This window comes from Corvus moneduloides, chromosome 15 (genome assembly GCF_009650955.1).
Source record: "Corvus moneduloides isolate bCorMon1 chromosome 15, bCorMon1.pri, whole genome shotgun sequence".
Classification (NCBI taxonomy): domain Eukaryota; kingdom Metazoa; phylum Chordata; class Aves; order Passeriformes; family Corvidae; genus Corvus; species Corvus moneduloides.
In genome coordinates, this window is record NC_045490.1 from 6,595,378 (window position 1) to 6,615,056 (window position 19,679).

The following is a 19,679-nucleotide window of genomic DNA, read 5'->3' on the forward strand; positions in this document are numbered from 1 at the left end:
GGCCACCCCCCTGCACCTGGGAACAGGGCTCAGCGACCTGGCTGCAGTGCCCAAGGAAGTTTTGAGGCTTGTGTGGTAGCCCATCACCCCTGGGAGAGCCAGATTTGGGGCAGTGGAGCTCTGTTCCTCCAGAGCAGGGGGAAACCCTGCTTGGCGTTAGCACAGGGCCACAACACGTAAGCCATCATCTGCTTCCTTCTTGTTGCCAAAACAGACACTTGAGGGGTTTGTACAGGGGGGTGTTCCCTGGGGACAGGTGTAAACACTCCAGTGCCTTTTCTGGCTGTACCACAATTGCTATAAGCCAATGGCCAGGGATTTCACCACCCACAGCCTGGATGTCTTGGAGTGGCACAGGACCACAAGTCAGCCCTTCACAGCCAGTCCCCAGCCTGGCTCACGGTGATGCCACCAGCAGGAGGACTGGCTGACCAGAGCATGCTGGTCCCAAGGCCAGGAATTTTCCTGGCGCCTGCTGCAGGCTGCTCCTACAATGCAGACAAGATAGCAGTCACACAATGTCTGGGGACAGGAAGGGAGAGTGAGATGAGGTTTCCTCCTTGCAGCAACTCTCTCTCCTGGAAAAGTCCTCCAGCCAAAAAGCCTGTCTTGCCCCAGTGCCATAGTAATCCATCTCCTGCAGCGGCTGCTGCTACAGCTGGAAAAGAAAACAGCCAGTGGTATTTTAATTGCTGCAAACACTCGAGCACAGTCAGTACCCTATTTGAGCACAGGGTATTTCAGCACCTGCCCCATGCTGGGGTTGCATCTGCCCTACAAAGAACCACAAACTGCCCTGCGCTCAGCAGAGCTACCCATCCTAAGGCAATGCCAGGAGGGTGATAGGATCTTGGGAAGCACTAGCATAGCCTCTGGGACTCACTCAAAAAGCAGCTTCATCCCTGTCCCTGTAGCATCCTGGTCTCCAGAGAAAATACACTTCATAGCACCACTGTCCAGGAACACCTCTGCTCCATCCACTGGCTCCAACCTGCCTAGTCCGAGAGCAGTTGGTGACAAATCTCATTCCTAACCTCTGTGATCAACAAGGAGGTGAGCATTTCAAGGAAGGCTAGGAAAGGAAGGGAGAAGAATTAGCAAGGCTGTGAGCAGGGTAAGGGCTGGAGGCAGGTCCACGCTGGCCATCCACGCTTTAGCTTTCAGGGCTGCTGCAGGGAAGAGTCTGGGATTTACACTTTGCACATTGACCAGCAATGTTGGGGGTAAGGGCTCACTTCCAGGCAAAGCCAAGGCCAGATTTCACAGGTTGCAACATTCAGAAAATCCCACGAGCCCATGTTTGCTGCGCAGAGGGCTGGACCTCTGCTCTGAGTCAGCCACTGCAGATCCTCTTTGCTGCCAGCCCCTGGAGAGGAGGAGCCACAGAGGCAGATGGGATGTTGGCCTTAATCCCTGACACAATGTGAGCCACTTCCATCCCACCTGCTGTCCTCCCCTTCCCCCGAGGGAGAGACCCAGCCTTCAGTCTTGGGAGGTGGCAGAGGTTTCTTCTTCAGCTCTTCCTCTTCCCAAGCCAAAGGAGGAAGCAGGAGCCTTGCCCCTCATATCCATGTGCCCTCACTGCCCAGCCTGTTCCCCACAGCGAACTGGGGCTGAGGAAACAGCTGAGCTCTCCAGGACTGTTCCCACATCTCTGGAGCAGTTCTACAGGACATGATGACTGCTGCTGAGCCCTCTTCTCAGCCTTTGCAACTGGATGAGACACAGCCTGGGGAGAGAGGAAGAGAGGAAAATCCCCTCTGTGCATATTGCTGGTTTTGTACATTGAGACTCCAAATGATTCAAAGCTTAAGGCATGCAAGGAAATCCTCTGAGCAATCCCAGACCCAGTTCCCACAGTTTTTGGCATATCTACTACAGGACTGCAAAAGGTCCCACCACAACCCATCCCCTGCTGACTGTGGAGGAGGGAGAGGATGGCAGGAGGTGGTGATCTCCTGTGAAGTGGGTGACACTGAGTCCAGCCAGCCTCACATGCCAGAGGCAGAGGAAGAAGGGAGCCCTCATTCAGCGAGAGGGTCAACCCAGCAAAGTGAGTGCAGCCCAGCATCCCTCGAAAGCCAGGGTGTGTGAAGGCAGGGTACCGCAGAGGCTTGGTGGAGCAGGATTGCTCCCCAATACCTCTCTTCTCTCCCATCTTGATCCCTTCCATGCTCCCTTCTGCCCTCCCAGCAGCCAACTATCCCAGACTCCCTCCCCTGCCTCTCCCTTGCCCTCCATCCCAGAGCCCTCCCATCCTGCCAGGTTAATTTGAGTTTCTGATTTGCATACGCAGCAAATCACAATGTTCTGGAAATCCCCTCCTGCAGACAGAGCTTCCTCCCCACTCTCACAGCGTCACTGTCGGCCTTCTGCTTCCTTTTGCTGCCGGAGCACTGGGACACATCCAACCAGCACAGCACAAACAGCAGGTCCCAGCTGCTGATGCCAAGAGGGATCCATTGGCAGCCCCCTGCGGGGCTCAGCCCATGAGTGGCCCTGGAATGCTGTGCCAAACCAGCTGCATCCGCTGCCTGCTCTGCTCCCACCTTGCTCCAGGGCCAGCTCCAGGCACAGCCACAGCCAACCATCAGGGTTCAAGTGAGCTCCGTTTGCCCAGCAGCACAGAGGGCAGGGGGATATTTTGGGCAATGTGAGCCGTTGGGCCAGTTCCACTTTGGATTCACACCACTGGGACCACCCTGCTCACTCTGGAGTGGGATCGACTTGAAGGAAGCCAGACCTGATCTGAGACAAGCAGGAGCTGAGGACAGGGGAGTTCCACCAGCCCCATCCACAGCCTGTGTTCCTTCTCAGCTCATTTCCACAACACAGCAGCAATCAGAGCATCTTCACATAAGTGAGCTGCCACCGAAGGTGCTGAACCCAACTCTCTGTGCCAAAACAAACCCCCCTAGCATGTCAACGTGTCAGCTGTGAACACACCCTCACAGCCACACAGGTGTGCTCATAAACCACAGCTGCCATCAGGCGAGTTTTCTCCCCGGGGAGCATGGAGGAACCAAAGGAACAAGGAAGGCCCAGCAGGACCAAAAGCCTTTTGTTTTCATAGTGAAATTCATGCTGGTGTTTGGGCCAGCCTGAGCTGACAAGCTCAGGTAAAAACACAAGGAGCAGCTGGCTAGAGAGGTGGAGAGGGACTGGGTCAGGGCATGCCATCCACGGGTTCCCAGGTGCAGGCAGACCCCAGACCCACAGCTCCTCACCCTCCTGCCCAGCACTCACAGTCCTGCCATCCAAATCAGATGGACTAAAGCCGGGCCCTCTTCAGGCCTTGCAGTTCACACCTGGCAAGTGTAGACCAAATGCCCTGCCAGGTACAACTGTACCTGCTGGCAAGGAGCTGGGGAGCTGGAATCAGCCTCTATAAAATAGAAACATTTAAAGCCTTGGTGGTTATTCCAGCACCAGTTGGCTCCAACCTTGGTTCTGACCGCCAGTTCTCCTGGTGGATGGTTTCCAGGGATTCTCTGCAACCCAGGAAAACCATCACCTGTGTGCCTCCATCAACAGAGCCAGCTCTTCCCTGCTTCCCCGGGAAGATGCATCCTGTTCTGACTCCAGATAGAGACAAGGATGAGGTGGAAATACACATGGAACAACAATGCCTCTTGCCAGATGCAGCAGTTTCTCTGAGAAAAAGCACATGTTTGCAATCCCGGTGAAGTTACCCAGAAACCAGGCAAGGAAAATGATGTAACAAGGTTCTCCAGTTGTCCAAAAGTGAATCACAGCCTCCACGACAGCCCCCCCACCTCAGCTTCTGCTGACTAATACCTGACACGACAGGCCCCTGGGAGGAACGGCACAGGAGAGCCCTTTAAGTGGTGCCTGGCTCCCTATCAAAACCACACAGAGGCTGTCTGGGACCTCCATCATGGGGAATTCCCCTTCTCCATGCCTAAAAGTAAGCTCAGCTGGGCCAGCCTTCCTGCATTTGGGGATTGCAGGCACAGAGCTCCTGCTCTGAAGGGCTCTCACTCCCCCCAGGCCCCTCCAGGACCCAGCCTGGTGAGTAGTGCGGTGATTTTTTCGGTGTGAGAGTGCCTGGGATGGAGTGAGGGGAAGGCAGGCAGCTTTTGGGGTGCTGAAAAACTAAACCACCCTTTTTTCTCCTCACAGAAATAAGCAGGGTTTCATTATTTCATGCAGGCTGAGGCATTAACTTATAAACAAAGCGTTTTCTGGTTCTGTGGGACTGCATTTAGCTTTGAAGACAGGTTTTCTGAAGGGTTGCAGAACAGCACTGGGCTTCTCATTGGGGTAAAACAAGACTTTCAGGGAACAAAAGGGAAGATATTGGGCATGTGTGGGGTCCTGCTGTCTCATCCCCAGCTGAGACTTCAAACACGAGCACAAAGAGCACATCAGGGTCCCACCAGCGCTGAGCTCTCATTACCCAGCCAGGCTGCCAGGGTGACGTCCTGCTGCCAGTGAAGGGCAGTCAGGAAAAGGAGATTGTGGGGTTTTAATTCTTACAACCCAAAACATCAAATCCCCAAGAAGTGGTGCGGCTGTGTGAATACAGCTGAGCAAGAAGCCAGGACTGGGGCTGCTCCAGCGAAGGACCTCGATGAACACAGCACCAGGTCACCTAAGGAGGACATGTCTGGAGTACAGGCAAAGAGTAGCACAGCTGCTTACAACGGGATTTCTTCACTCCTGGTTTGTTGCTTTTATTTATACATATATTTAATAAAAACCCACCACCTTCTCCTTGTGGCAAAACCAACCAAAGAAAGAAAATCAGGTAGTTGCTGAGCAAGTCCCAAAGACCAGAGTGAAACCAGGTGCTCCCTGTGCTTGTTGATCCTCTGGCTGATTTCGGTGCTTCATGACGGCACAATTCCAGCAGCAGCACAGAGGAAAGGGATCCCTGGAATACACGCTCCGGTTAAAGGGTGGAATTTCCTCAAGGCTCGGTGGGGAATTCTCCCTGCCTCAGAGGAACATCAGCCTCAGCCGGCCGGCAGCACCACCCTCCTCCCTCCCGGTGCCGAGGCCAGCAGAGCGGCTCAGCACAGCCTCCCCTCAGCCATTGCTCCTCCACACCGGGGGGACGCGGGGAGCCCCCCTCGGCCCCGCCATTTTGTGTCTCCACGAGCCGGGGGAGCCGCTGCAGGGCTCGGCCTCGCCGCTCCCCTACGAGCGGAACCACCCACAGAAGGAAGGCGCAGGCCGGCTGATGCCGCCCCTCAGAGCCCCACTCAGCCGGGCGGCAGGGCCGTGCAGCCCCAGGGAACCCACAAGGGACACAAACAGCGACAACAGCTCCGCCATGACGAGCACCTTCCCCACCACCTCCCCGCCCTCCCCTTTATACCCCGTGCCGCGCGCCGATTGGCTGCGCCGCCTGTCAGTCAGGCTGGGAATTTCCCGGGGGCGGAACCAGCCCCGGTGCTGGTGGCGGAGCGGAGGGACCCGGACCGAGCCCCCGACCCCGACCCCGACCCCGATCCCGATCCCGGCAGCGGCCCCGCCGCGGTGCGCACGGCAGGTGAGCTCGGAGCGCTGCGGGGCCCTGCGGGGCCCTGCGGGGCCCTGCCGCCCTCGCGGACAGGAGCCCTGCCCGGGGCACCGGGCTCTTACCGGGCACCGGGGTCGCGCCGCCCCAGCGAAGGGGCCCGGGCCGGAGGGAACTGCCGGGATCGGGGCTGCGCGTTGCCTGTATCTGGCCGGTTCCCGGGCTCTCGGGCCGCTCGGGTGGTCGGGGTGAGACCCCGGAGGGGACCGGGGCCGTGCCGTCCCCCGGGGATTTGCCCCGGGGCCGCCCGGTGCCGCAGGCTGTCGCGGCAATCGTGCCGTGCCTCAGTTTACCCTCTCCCGGTCAGGGCGGGGGCTGCTGCCGGCCCCCGCGGGGGACAGGCTGGGTGTCTGTGTTCCCGGCGGTGCCCGGGGGGAGAGGAGGAGGCTCGGCGGGGTGCGGGTGGGGGTCCCCTCGCCCCCCGGGCGGTGCCGATGCCCCGCGGCGGCCCCGCTCCGCTGCCGTGCCCGGCCCCGCTCCTCCCTCGGCCCGCCTTGCACAACCCCGGCGTTTCCCCGGGCCCACGCATCTGCCTCCCGACTATTCCTGGTTTGCGATCCCCCCCGGGCAGCGCCGGAGCGCGTGTCCCCTCCAGGGGGGCTGCGGCGGCCGTGGCCTCAAGGACCCTCCTGTCCATGCTGTTTTCCTTTCTCTTTGACTTTTTCACTCTGGTCCAGCCGTGTGTGTCCGTATCGCATGCGGATCAGAGGCTGGAATAGCTGGAGCAGGGATGGCAGCATCCTTCTCTTTTGGGAGGGAGGCACAGCTTGTCTACCCCTTTCCCCTCCCTCAGTTCCATGCTAAGATCGCCACGGAGGGCAGAGAAAAAAATAAAAAAGATGCTGCCTGTCACGGATGATTTTGGGTGAGAATAGCTCCAGGTGGGACTCACGGGGATCTGCATCCTCTGAGAGATCCAGCTGTCCTGTTCCTGTGTCCCTGATACACAGGTTGTCCCCTATATCAAGAAGTCAAATGCAGCCTTTTCCATTGAGCTGGTTATTCCCATCACTTAGGTGGGTTATTCCCATCACTTGGGTGGGTTATTCCCACCACCTGGGGGAATGGGAGCTGTTCTGCTGCCACAAGCTCTTTTGGAGTGCACATTTCACAAAGAGCGCTGTCAGCTGAAGCGTTCTGGAGACTGGACTTTGGGCACTGGGATGAGTTCTGGAGACAGGAAGGCTCCAACCAGGCACATCCTTGAGAGCTGTCTCTGTAGTGAGGTGAAGTAAACAAGAAGAAAACAGGAGAGGCTTTTTGCTGCCTTTGGCATCGTTCCTGGCTCTGCAAGAAATCCCACAACGCCCTTTCGGCCCGACCTACGCTGAGCAGACCTATTTAGCACAGGGCTATGGGTTGTTGTTTGCCAGCAGCTGGTACAGAACTCTCGTGGGTGGAGGAAACCGAACCATCTACTCTTGTGGCATTGCAGATTTGGTTTTAAAGCAGCAGTCCTTACACTTTGGGTGGAACTTCGCTGGTGTAGCTTTGTGGTGCCACCGTCTGCTGCCACTTGGTTGTTGCTGGCCGAAGCACACCAAGATGGACAGGAGTAGCTTGGAAGCAAGGAAAAGGCTACAAGGAAAGGGGTGGCTATGCCTTGTTCTGCTTTGGAGTGCTGTGACAAGCAGCCATGATGCTGCTGAGCTCTGCAGGGAGAAGTGGAGCAGGCAGGATGAGCCAGATGTCTTTGCAGCAGAAGACGGGGTCTTGCGTAAGTCCACCCCCATGCTGCCAGGAGAGCACCAGCACCATGCCTGGCTGCATGTCCTGCCTACACTGAAGCTTCAGCCTATCCTGAGGAGCTCAGGATGCAGCTGTGTGTGGTTACCCATGTTTGTAAACCTGGCAGACCCAGGGAAATGCTTTATTTCCTTTGTGAGCAGCCCCATCAGAAGCAGGTTGTTTAGTGAAGCCTCTTTGGGAGGTGGGTTTTTGAGGCGAGAGTGGGATTTCTGGCTGGGGGACATCTTTTAATACCTGCTGTGTTTTGGGTATGGCTCTCGCCTTTCCCACCCTCTCTTTGTGGCTAAACTGGCTGGAAAGGAAACCACTGCAAGTGGAGGTTCAGACCTTTGCCTTTGAGACCTGAGCCTTGCAATACCTGCTTTTCTCTTCTTTTATTACTCCCAGCCCAGTGGACTGCGGTGCCCAAAAAGTCTCATTACTGCTGCCTCCTAAAGCCAGCTCCACTTTTGCTTTCCTGCAAATGAGACCAGTCCAGCAGCCCAGGAATGGGTGTCCGTTGTCTGGAGAGCTGCTGGAGCTCTCTAGAAGAAAACCAGTCTGGGGGCTACAGTGTTTCCCAGTAAAATGATCAAACTGATCATTTCCAGGCGTTTTCCAGTAAAATGACAGACAAACAAAAAAAATTTGTTCCATGGTGTCTGTCTGAATGGCTTTTGCTTTCCCTCTGAGGAGGCATGCCAGGGACCCAGCAGCCCCAGTCATGGGAAAATTATGCTGGCAGCCTGCAGGGATTTGCTTTCACCTCCTGTGATCCTGGTGCGGAGGAGGCTTCCTGTGAATATTGTGCACTGGAGTAAGGAAAACCCCCTTCTCCTTAGGGCTGGGCCATCACAGGATGGGAATTGAAGGGCTGCCAAGCCTGCAGCTCTGGGAGGCTGCTCCCCACCCTGGGGTCACTGCCCAAAGCAAACCCCCAGCAGTGCCAGCACCCTCCTGCACAGGATTCACATCCCAAGCCTTGGTATCTTCAGCGTTCAGTAATTGTAAAGTAGGAATCACATCCTTCTGCCACTTCTGCGTGGCTGGTACAGTGATTGCTGTGGCAGTGATGCGTGTTGTTCTGGGTGACAGCGGTGACAGCTCCAGCTCACTCCCAAGCCACAGCACAGCTATTTAAACACCACTCTGATTTCGTCTTTGCCCATGAGTCTCCCCTGCCCACTCACACTCTCATTCTCTACTGTTGCTGAGTTGCCATAAAAACTTGCTACCTAAAGGTCTTGGTGTCCCACATGGAACCAGCAACACCCACGGGTGTCCGGCTGGCAATCTCTGACAGTGGCTGGGCACGGAGCCAGCGAGCTGCAGCTGGGCAGCCACGGTCCATGCCTGGCCCTCAGCCCCCAGGGCTGTGAAATACTGTCAGATCACCTTAGGAACTGTTGACTGGCAAAGAGGAAAGTGTTTTCTGGTGGTTTGGTGGTTTCTGCTGGAGTTTGTGGTAGCTGTGTTTTCTTTGTGTAGTTAACCACCGTTAGGTGCTGGTCTGTGGTCCCTTCTCTCCTCCCCTCGTGTTTTTATTGAAATGAGATTTTTCACTGTAAATCTCACCTGTCAGAACTCTTAAGGAAAAAAGCTACAACAAACCAAGATTGGGATCAGTGGCTTGGTCTCTGGTCCCCAGGGTGACCTCTCTGTTCCAGCGGCTCCTTGCAGAAATTGGACTGTGCCTCCATTCCAGGAAAACCCACCCTGTCCCCAGTGATGGCCTGGAATGCTGTGGAAACCCCTCCCTCTTGCTGGCTATTGTTTGCTGGTGAATTTGTGGCTTCCGTCAGCTGGAGATAGTCCAGTTCCTCTCCCCAGCTGTTGTTTGAAAACAGCTCCTGTGGTCCCTTTGCTGCAATCTCCCTGGTAGGGTACAGGCCTTGAGTAGAAAAGTTCCTGATAGAATCTTGAGAATAGGGAATATCAGAGGTTTTCAGTGGTTCCATCTGGCTGGGAGAATATGTGATCACTGTGAGTGAGCTCTGCTGTTTGGCAGGGTGATCAGTGCAGCTGGACTGTGTTTGAGGGATTCCTAGAGGGGTGCACAGGGGACAGGGACCTCCCATGTGCTGTGGGACAAGGCAGAAAACCTCCAGGTTTGGGGTCTGGCGTTGAGAGAATGAGGACTGGTATTTCAGGCTGCTTCCAAGCCACATGGGGAGATGGTACTGCAGGAGAGAGCAGCTCTTGCCTTTCCTTCCTTCTCTCCCTGCCGCCCCTGACACACACCTGGGCTCGTGCTGGTGCACGATGCGGATGCCCTGCAAAGTGGTCACTGCAGAGTGGGTTTGGTACCCAGGTGTTCCCAGAACCCGAGGTCTGGAGCAGCATGTGGTGACTGGACAGCAGTGAGAGGGAGACTCGTGTCCCCAGCCAGGCTGTGATGCCATCCCTGTCGTCTACCGGGCTGGCCAGGTGGGTAGCGTGGCCACAGGTGATGGCATTTCCCAGCCACAAGGGTCCCACTGGGCTACGTGCTGGGCTCATCCAACCTAGCCTTGAGCACTTCCAGGGATGGGGCAGCCACAGCTGCTCTGGGCAGCCTGTTTGAGTGCCTCACGGCCCTCAAAGTAAAGAATCTCTCCCTAATACCTAATCCAAACCTGTCCTCTATTTAAGACCAGCTGTGACAGTGCTGCCATCACAGGGACCCACAGCTCGGAAATGGCCCTGGTTCTTCCACAGCTTCCTGTCAGCTGCTCTGGGCTCCAGGAATAGCCTCTCCTCAGCTCACCCCACACCACCACAGCTGGGCAGCTTCCAGTGGTCACCACTTCCAGCTGCTTGGGACAGGGTCACTGGCTCCCTGTGGAGGGCCAGAGGCAATGGGGGGCTTGGCAGCACCCACGGAGCAGGAGGATGGTGAGACCCACCAGTGCATCTCCCAGAAGCAGAGTACTGCCGAGGCCAGGCCCAATTCCCTGTCGCTGAGGCAGGCGTTAATTGCTGCTCCAGTTGTGGATGCTGCCAGGTGGCAGTTGTCATCTGGAAAGTCCCTGCCGCTCCCTGGCAGGCAGGTCATCCAAACTGGAGATCAGCCTGGATCACTCATGGCATGAGCATTAGTCTGAGATTGAGACAGTTTCAGGTATAGGCTACCCCCTTCCCCTTTCAAAATGCCTCCTCTCAGTCCCTTCCTGCTCACCAGCTGTCTTGGCTGGGAGAAGAGCACTTTGGGGTACTCCTGTTGTGCCCCCAGGCAGCACCACAGCTCTAGCTGGCACAGGAACCTTCTCAGCTGCTGCTCTGCTCCATGTTATAACCAGCTGGCATCATGGGGGGTAGTTCTGATAAGCTGTGCTGTGATTCACAGCACCTGCTTTATCCCCCCAGGAGATGGGTGAGACCTGGAGCCAGGATCCTGACCAGCTGTCCCCAGGCCAAACTTCAGCACAGGGGAGGCCTTAGGCCACCTGCAAGTGCAAGGAATTAGAAAAGCAAAGAGCACACACTGCTTGCGGGTGTTTTGTCTCCCTGGGCTTCGCTTCCAGCCCAGCACATGCCCGGATGTTCCCTGTGCCCAATTCAGGAAGCCATGCTGCTGACAGCCAGTTTTTCTGGCTGAGCCAGAGGACAGAGTGGGTCCCTGCCTGGCTCCTGGGCCTCATCCCCCAATACTGCCCAAACTTCCCCCTAGCTGTTGGTTAAGGCTTTTGGAGCTGCAGACACTGCCCCTCCCCAAACAGCCCCTCACGAGCCTTTATGCACCCCAGAAATACCGTATGTTGGGCAGGATGCCCTGGTGACAGCGCCCAGGTTTGTGCTGGCATAGGTGGATGTTCCTGAGCTGGGTCTCCATCTCTCCAGAGATGCAGCAACCAGGGGTTGCAGCCTTCTCTGTGACTCCAGTGCTCTGCATGGAGAGCCAGCCCCAAGTGAGGCTGCTGGTGATGCCTCCTCCTGTGACACTTCTCATGGCTATGAGTCACCCTGACACATTTGCCCCAAGCAGGGCTGGAGGGGGAAGTGCCTTCACCTGGGTCACTTGTTGGCTGGCTGGCGAGCAGTGAGGCACCAGCACAGCATCCCAGACCCCCCATAGGGCTGGGCCAGGGGACTGTGGCATCATCTGGAGCCAGAGCAAGGTGACAGCGTGCTCCATTGCCTTGCAGGGATGCCTGGCTGGGAGGTAGGCGACTGAACAGCAGGCATGGAAGGGAGAGGACCTTACCATATATATGACCCCGGCGGGGGCTCCAAGGAAAATGGATCCACGGCCTTGGAGCGGCTGGTGGAGGAGAACACCCGGCTGAAAGAGAAGATGCAAGGGATCAAGTCTATCGGTAACTGCTGTGTGCCAGGGGGATGAGATTTGCCTTTGGGGCAGCCCAGCGTGTGCCCACAAAGCCGGGGGTTTCTTGCTTGGTTGAGGAAGGGTGCTGGTAGAAGCTGTGAGTCTTGGCACTGGGGCAGCAGCAAAGCTCTCCCTGTCCTGGAGGGTTGAGCAGGATATCTGAGCTTTTTCACATGGCAATGCAGAGGGAGCAAGAATTTTGCTGAACTTCTGGGGTGTTTTATGGTGGAATAAACAGCTGGAAAGAAAAGACAAGTGCTGGAGCAAGGACAGCTCCTTAAGAGTTCATAGGTGCTGGGATCTGTTTTGCTTTTGATGAAAATCCCCACCTCCTGCAAGCCCTGCTGGGCCAGGGGCTTTTCCCAGGTGTTTCTTAAGGAACCTGACATTGAGTGCTCCCTGAGGCAGCAGGAACATGCCAGTGTTGAAATGTTCCAGCTGAGTTGTGCCACCCTCTTTCTTCTTGTCAGCCTTCCCCCGCTTCCACCCCCAGTTTTGCTTTCTGTCTCGTGAGCCAGCTTCCTCCTTTGGCTTCTGCAGCCAAATTTCCACCTGCCTCATGATTCCTGTTGTGTCACCATGCCTTTACCTGGTCGCTGGTGTGACAGCAGCCCCCCCCTCATTGGGGGAGGATTGCATTGCCCGTGCCAGACCCCAGAGTGGGAAGGTTGCACCTCTCAGTGCACCACCCAGGCTTAAATTTGTATCTTCTGGGAAGCAGAGGAGACCTCTGAGAGCCACAGTGGTGCCCTTCTGCCCCCTGTAACCAGACCTGTGTGTGTCATCATGAGGATCTCTGAAACCAGTGAGCCGCTGATCCAGCTCTGCCATTGGATTTATCCCAGAATAGTTGTTTCCAGCTGAAGAAGGACTATTCTGGGCACTTCTCCAGCCAAACAGGGTTATTGGTGCTGGTGGATGGAACTACTGCAGGACAGGCACTCAGGGAAGGAGGCTGAGTATCCTTTTGTTGCCCACAACAGGAGAGCTGCTGGAGGAGTCCCAGGTCGAGGCATCCAAGCTGCGGCAGAAGGCAGAGGACCTCGTGAAGGACAACAAAATGCTGATTGGATCACCTTCCTTGGAGGACTTGGTGGAAACTGGAGGTAGGAGATGGAGGAATAACCTGATGGCTCAGAATCCTGAGCTTGGGGGAAGGGAAAGGCTGTGCAAGAGACTTTAATGAAGGTCCTTTGCTGCCATGTCATCTCTGGAGTGTATCAAACCACTGCCATCCTCCTAAAAGGAAGTTTCTGTCCCATCCCCATAGCTGGGGCAGAAATCATCCATCAGTGGCTGACTTTGCAGGGGTCTGCTGTCTGCATCCGTGTGCCAGGTGGGGAGAGGCCCTGCTCTCCAAAAAGCTCATGGCTGCATCCTCTCCCCTCTCCGCAGCCGTCGGCCCTGATCCCAGCTTCGCACGGGCAGTGCCAGGCAGTGCCCAGCCGGACACGGAAGCACGGAAATCACCTCCGAGTGTGAGTCTGCTGCATGTGGAAGCTGGTGCTGGCATGGCTGGAGAGGGAGGGACTCTCCATCTAATTAAAGCAAAAGAAGGCAGCCTTTAGCCTCTAGAAATAGGGATAAACCTGAAAGGAGGGGTCAGCTCCCCTGCTGTACTCCTGGTGGTCCCTCTCTTTGTGTGGTGGGCATCCTGGGCTGCCATTCCCTGGGGAGCCCTGACCTGGCTGCCTCTCCTTGCAGGGATCCTCTTCAGAGTTTGAGATCGTTGCCATCGAAGCGCAGGGGTTTCCCCAGGAGAGCAGGAGAGCGGTGAGTGGCCCTGCAGGATTTGGTGTTGGTGGGTGGGGAGTCAAGCCAGTCAGTGTCAGGGGTTTGGGGGTGTGCAGGGCTGTAGTGCAGTGCCCAGGCAGGCACCAGCAGGGCTGGCAGACCCATGTCAAGGCAGCCCTTGGGCAAACCACAGAGGAGGGATAAACTGGACAAGGGCCTGGCTGGGCTTGGGGAAGGGGCCAGTGAAGCAGCCCCAGCCAGATGGGGACACTGATGTCTGCAGATGCCACACAACAGCGGAAGGAAGAGCTGTGACAACCCAAGTAGCTGTCGGTGATGCTCTGATGTTCAGCTGGTGCCCACTCTGGGTAGGAGGACCAGGTTTCCAAGCCCTGTCATTGTGTGAAGGGTTTGCCCTAGCCAAAGTACCTCTGTGTGCTCCATTTGCTGCCACCTGAATGTCCTCCTGGCTGTTATTGCCCGACCTGTCCTGGTCTGGTTTTTTGTGTGCTGGAAGGGAGGGGAGAAAGGATGGGGAGCCTAAGGGGAATGAACATTAGCTGGCACAACATGGTACCAGTAAGAGGACATGCTCTCCTTGTACATCCTATTCCTATTGGCCAGAGAGGCTCTTGGAGGGGTTGAGTCTTACTGGACCCTCCTGGGGTGCAGCTATTGAGGTGATGGAGAACAGAATGGGATCTGCTTAGCCACCAGCTGCTGCTGCCCAAGCAGAGTCCAAGTCCTGTGCACACACCCAGATTCTCCCAGCTTGGGTCCTCACTGCCTCCCTTGCCAGCAGACATGGGTGGGAGGAGCTGGGTGTGCTGTGCCCCACACACACCTTCCCACGGCAGGTTTGGGGCTGTAAACTCCAGGGTCAGCATGCTGGGGACACACTGGGCTGCCCTGTGATGCAACCTGGGGCATTCCCACAGGCAGCAGGTGAGTCAGCGGGGCTGGGAGCGGAGCAGGCGTAGGTGTGCCAGCACATCCCCAGCTCCTCCCAGCAGTGCCATGCGCGCCAGCTGTTGTGCCAGCAGCACCTCCTAGGATATGGAGGAGTTAACTAACCACACCAAAGGAGCATAAACCTCCTGGGGACACCTGCCATGGGCAGGGTACGCCCTGACACTGGTGGGTGTGCTCTGATCTGGGCTTTCCCAGCTGCTGTTTAAATCCTGTGCGTCACCCTCTTGGCTGTCACCTGCCAGAGGGCTTGGGTTCCTGGTGCCTGGCGTGCCACAGCAGCAGGGGAGCACAGAAGGAGGGCAGGTGGAAGGAGAACGTGGGGATTGGGTTATGACCACAACCCCTTCCAGCAACAGACCAGAGTGTACATAGAGAGGACAGTCTCAGGAGCTGGGATTTTTAGTCTTGGTGCTGATGGGGAGAGCTCGGGTGGAGAAGAGACCAAGGGTGGAGATGCCTCCATTGCTGTCAGCGATTTGAGAGTGTATTCTGCTCAGACTACGCCAGAGCACAGGGAGTCCATGGGCTGCTGCCATGTCCTCCTCCACCCGGGGTCTCGGTGTGCCATATCCAGCAGCTGGAAGTCAGACCGTCACAAAGCTGGCACAGTTTTTCAGCATACTGAGGGGTGCTGCAGAGTGTCTTGGTGCTGATCCAGCTCCCCACCACAGCCTTTGATGGGACATGAGGTTGATCTGCCCCAAGAGGAACTTTGCAATGCTCCTTTAACTGGTCTGACCACACTTGATCCCCTCCCCATTGCCAGGACTTGGAGCAGCCACCGAACGAGGATGCCAACCTGCTGCCCCAGCTGCAGCAGCTGGAGAACACGCTGAGTGGCTGTGCCAAGGAGGCCAGCAAGGACCAGGTCTTCGTGCGCATGGGCTACATGGCCTCCGAGCTCAAGCGCTTGGCCTCCAAGGTGCACAAGAACGAGCAGAGAACATCCTTCCTGCAGGTGAGCGAGGGCTGGCCTGGCGCTTCATGGAGGTTTTCCCCCTTCTGTTTTTTTGCCCCACCAAAACCCTCCTGCTCACCCTGAGGTGGACATCCACCTCCTTAGCGTGGCTTGTTGGGAGGTGGGTGGCCCAGGGCTGGCCACGGCCCTCACACTGCCAGTGTTCACCCTCCAGACGCTGTGTGAGACACTGCACAGTGAGAACAAGGAGCTGCGCACCAAGCTGGAGCATGACCTGGAGCAGAGAAACCAGGCTCTGGAGAAGCTCAGGTGAGGCTGGGCTATGTGGATGGGGACAGGGCTGCCCTGGGAGCTTCTTCCTGCTGACCCATCCCTTCCTGCCCACAGGTGTGAGAACCAGGAGCTCCGGAGGATGGTGACGCTGAGCAGCCAGGACAGTGGGAAGAGGGAAGCCGCCGAGCAGCAGCAGGTGAGGAGGCAGCATCTCCTTGGAGAGGGCTGGGAAGGAGGCAGGGAGCCCGCTGACACATCAGCAAAGACGGCCTCATTTTAATTGAGCCCCCAGTTTGTCCCAGTATGACCAGCAGGACTTCTCAGGGTCTCAAGGGGATGGGGGAGGCAGTGGGAGGGGAACTGGCTTGAGTTTAGCCGGCCTTGGGCACAGCCTCCACAAAAGCCCTGAGGGTCCCCCCCGTGCGCGTCCAGCAGAGCGGTGCCATGGTGGAGAAGGCGCCGGGCAGAGAAGAGCTGGAGGCCAAGGAAAAGAAGGTGAAGATCCTGGAGCACCAGCGCAGGGAGGTGAGGACCAGGCTGGGAGGGAGGCACCACTAAGGAGGCGGGGAGTGGGCAGAGGGGGCACAGGGCTGGGATGGCACCGAGAGACTGGGGCAGGGCTTCAGAGCTGCAAGGAAGCACTGCTGGGGCTGGGATCCCCATCCAGCTGGTCTCCAGAGTGCTTTCACAACAGGAGTCTGCTGGGGACCACCACAGCTGGTTCGTAGCAGGATTTGGGCTCCTGTTCAGCCATCCCTCTCTCCCTGCAGCTGCTGGAGGTGAATAAGCAATGGGATCAGCATTTCCGCTCCATGAAGCAGAAGTACGAGCAGAAGGTAGGCCTGGGTGCTCAGGGCTGGGTGCTTGGGGGGCACATTTCTGCTGGGTGCTGGCTGTGGGCACTCAGAGGAAACAGTGTAGGGAGGTTTGGGGGCTGCCTGCACCTCCTTTCCCCCAGTGTGAGTCCTTCCAGGCCAACATCCCCACTCCCTCCTGGCAGGTCACAGACCTACACCAGGAGCTGGCTGAGGCCCGCAGGGCAGTGACCGAGCTGGAGTCGGAGCGGGAGCAAAAGCAACGGGATTTTGACCGCAAGCTGCTCCTGGCCAAGTCCCGGATCGAAACAGAGGAGGCGAGTCCTTGGGAAGGGTGACAGGGAGCTGCCAGCCCTGTTGCCCTGCCCTGGCTGATCTCCCCCCACTCTGGGTCCTGCAGGCAGAGAAGGAGAGGCTGGCCATGGAGGTGAGGGACCTGCAGCAGAGGATGCGGTTCCTGCAGGAGCAGCTGGCTCCGGTCACCAGGCAGCGGGAATACCAGGAAAAGGAGATCCAGAGGCTGAACAAGGTGGGGGCCAGGGCACAAGCCTTCACTGCAAAATGTCTTTAATGTTCTCCAGTCTCTTCACCTCTCTCAAATCCAGAACTGACCCTGATAACCCATTCTTGCCCAGGCAGAGACTTGTATCAGGCCCACCACTTGTATGAGGCCCACCACATCCCTCTGGGCTCCCAGGAAGGGGGGTTCAAGGAGGGTCTGTTGTCCCTCTTGCCCCTGCCCAGTTATACCCACTTCCCATGCTGGGCACATGCCCGTGGTCCTCCAGAGGCATCTTGGGCACTGAATTTGCTCTGACCCTGCTCCCTCCTCTTCCTCTCTAGGCACTAGAAGAGGCCCTAAACGTCCAAGCCTCTCCACCACCCATCTTTGCCATGGAGCCGGCAGGGAAGCTGCCACAGCAGGAACTGCTGACCCAGAATGAGCTACTCAAGCAGCAGGTAGGGCAGGACACAGAGCCACTGGGGACGGGGAAGGAAATACATGTCCTGAATCTCCACAGCAAAGCCCTGTGTGCCAGGAGCAGCGCAGCAGCTGGGCAGGTGTCAGTGCTGGGGTGGTGGGGGTTGGGAACCCAACTCAGCATCCTCCAAGCATTCATCTGGAAGGACCACAGCCATGGGCCATCATGCCAGCCCACATGCCTGGGGCTTGGCATGGCTGGTAGAGTCAAGGATGGCAGCACAGTGATGGGGTTGCTTAGGGGAGGTGTCTGCCCTCAGCCTGGTGCATCCACATTCTTTCTTCCTAACAGGTGAAAATTTTCGAGGAAGACTTCCAGCGGGAACGGAGTGACAGGGAGAGGATGAATGAGGAGAAGGAGGAGCTGAAGCAGCAGCTGGAAAAGCTGCAGAAGCAGTTGGTCCTCTCCAACAACCAGGTGAGCAGTACTGGGTGCTACTAGCAGTGCTCTGGGAGCCCCATGTCAGCCCCATGTGTCTCGGAAATGCTTGTCCCCAGTGTCACAATCCCCATATCCACCTCGGAGGAGGGGCTGGGTGTCACCAGCAGCACTCTGGGAGCCCTGGGTGTGTTAGAGGTGCTTGTCCCCAGTGTCACAGTCTGTGTACATATCTAAGAGTAGGGGCTGAAGGGGGACAGGAGGGCCAGAGGGGTGTTTTTTCTGCTGCTTGTCACTGCCAGAGCATCTCATTTCACTCATGTCCTCTTTCTGCACCCCTCCTGGCAGTCTGGCTGGGGAGACTGGTGCAGGCATTCCCTCAGCAACCCCAATCCACGAAGATGAGGGGTGGCAGGGTGGGCTCTGCACTAACCCCTCTTCCTCCCAGCTGCGAGCCTCCAAAGACGACTGCCAGAGGGAGAAGGAGGAGAAGGAGAAGCTGAAGAAGCTGCTGAAACAGCACAAACAGGTAGGGATGGGAGGAAACCCTCTTTGGGCAGAAGGGCTGGGGGCTGCAGGTAATGGGTGGTGGTGAGGGTGGTGGTGGGGGTGGTGGTGGGCTGCCCTTGGAATCTCCCCAGCATCTGTCCTGGCTCCTTGCAGGCTTCTGGAGAGAGGCTGCACCCTGAGCCGGGGCCGGGGCCGCTGGGCCCAGCCTGCCCCATGTACCAGTACCAGTACAGTCCCCCCATGGCTCACCCCATGTACCACGGCTACGACGAGTGGCAGCAGATCCGATACCCGCCAGCCACGCCAGGCGAGCACACACAAGGACAGAACTTCCACCACTTTCCCCCGGTGAGACTCTACCTGTGCCAGCAGGAGGGGAAGCAGAGGGTGACATGTGGGTGGGTCTGGGGCTCCCTGCCCTCCAGGGCCACCGCGTCCCAGAGCAGGGAGCTGAGCCGTGTCCTGTTGGCATGTGGCTGCTCAGCCCCTTTCCACCCCATTCTTCTCCTCCTCACACCTTGTCAATCAATCACAGAGTGCAGCCTCATGATTCACATCCCAGGTAATTCCCTGTCTCTGTTCCATCTCCTCCCACAGCCCGAGTACCCTTGGCGCCCGCCCTGTGCCATGGCTCGCAGCCAGAACGCCCAACCAGTGGTCGGGGTGAAACCGGTCCCCAAGGACTTGGGTAAGGCTCAGACCCTTCCTGGCAGGGGTGCCCGTCCTTCACCCTGAGACTTTGGGCACTTGGCTGAACAAGTGGGGAGGGATGGGGGCACATCTCTCCAGGCAGTGGTCATTTCCCCTTAGTCCCCACCTCTCATCAGCTAAGGGGATGATTATGCCATGGGGCTGATCCCTGTATCCCCACAGCACCCAAAGTCAGGCTGAGCCCCAAAAGCTCATGGAGTTACGGCAGGTGGTGCTCAGGGATAACAACCATGCCATGGCTGGCATCCCTCCTGTGGGGCTTGTGTGAGAATGAAGAACTGTGCTTACCCTGTGCCACCCCTCTCTTGTGTCTCAGAACAGGCAGGTCCCGGACTGCCCTAACGCCAAGGACCGGCCACGCTCCGACACCAGTGGAAGAGGAGTAGGGTGTGTGTGTGTGCCCGTGTGTGTGTGTCCAGGAGCTTCCTCCGGCTGCCCATGCCTGTGCAAGGACACGTGCTGCACGTGGGGGCTCAGCAGCGCCTTCCCCCAAGGAAATCATGAAGGAGGGACTAAAGGTGGCATCGCAATGGCAGCCAGCACGGGGTCAGTCCCCTGCAGCCATCCCCTTCCTCATAAGGAGCCAGGCCTGGCATCGCTGTAGACACAAGCCAGGCCTTCAGGGAAGAGGAGCCAGTGTTTCCCAGGAGCTACCCCAGTCCAGAGCCTCTGGAGGAGCGGGTAACAGCAGGGACTCTCCCGGCAGTGGGAGACCCCACACTCCCAGGCAGGTGCTGGCCGCAGCCAGGGCCCGGCCTGAGGGTGGTTGGTGTCTTAGTATTTATTTAAGGACTGAAGTGTGGCT

General features: G+C 57.5%; 1 protein-coding gene across 4 annotated transcripts; it reads left to right on the top strand.

Annotated features, from left to right (window-relative positions):
* Positions 1-3,944: 3,944 nt before the first annotated feature.
* TNIP1 (TNFAIP3 interacting protein 1) lies at positions 3,945-19,676 on the top strand. 4 transcript variants are annotated; one of them, XM_032124688.1, is made up of 18 exons: positions 3,945-4,032; positions 11,398-11,568; positions 12,563-12,685; positions 12,975-13,057; positions 13,284-13,352; positions 15,052-15,243; positions 15,419-15,513; positions 15,592-15,673; positions 15,910-16,002; positions 16,248-16,313; positions 16,478-16,609; positions 16,693-16,821; positions 17,136-17,252; positions 17,567-17,692; positions 18,102-18,182; positions 18,317-18,511; positions 18,761-18,851; positions 19,191-19,676. In XM_032124688.1, the coding sequence occupies exons 2-18, from the start codon at positions 11,436-11,438 to the stop codon at positions 19,214-19,216; spliced, it is 1,833 nt and encodes a 610-aa protein (XP_031980579.1). In that variant the 5' UTR covers positions 3,945-4,032; positions 11,398-11,435; the 3' UTR covers positions 19,217-19,676. The 4 variants fall into 4 exon arrangements, with proteins under 4 accessions (XP_031980579.1, XP_031980578.1, XP_031980580.1 ...); XM_032124687.1 differs by lacking the exon at positions 3,945-4,032 and adding an exon at positions 5,388-5,518; XM_032124689.1 differs by lacking the exon at positions 3,945-4,032 and adding an exon at positions 5,388-5,518 and having other exon boundaries at positions 15,913-16,002.
* Positions 19,677-19,679: the final 3 nt, after the last annotated feature.

Bases quoted from the DNA above. Each gene is read 5' to 3' on its own strand.
- TNIP1 (XM_032124688.1), top strand. From the start codon at position 11,436: ATGGAAGGGAGAGGACCTTACCATATATATGACCCCGGCGGGGGCTCC. The intron at 13,058-13,283 runs GTGAGTCTGCTG...CTCTCCTTGCAG, and splicing joins CACGGAAATCACCTCCGAGT to GGATCCTCTTCAGAGTTTGA. The intron at 13,353-15,051 runs GTGAGTGGCCCT...CCCCATTGCCAG, and splicing joins CCCAGGAGAGCAGGAGAGCG to GACTTGGAGCAGCCACCGAA.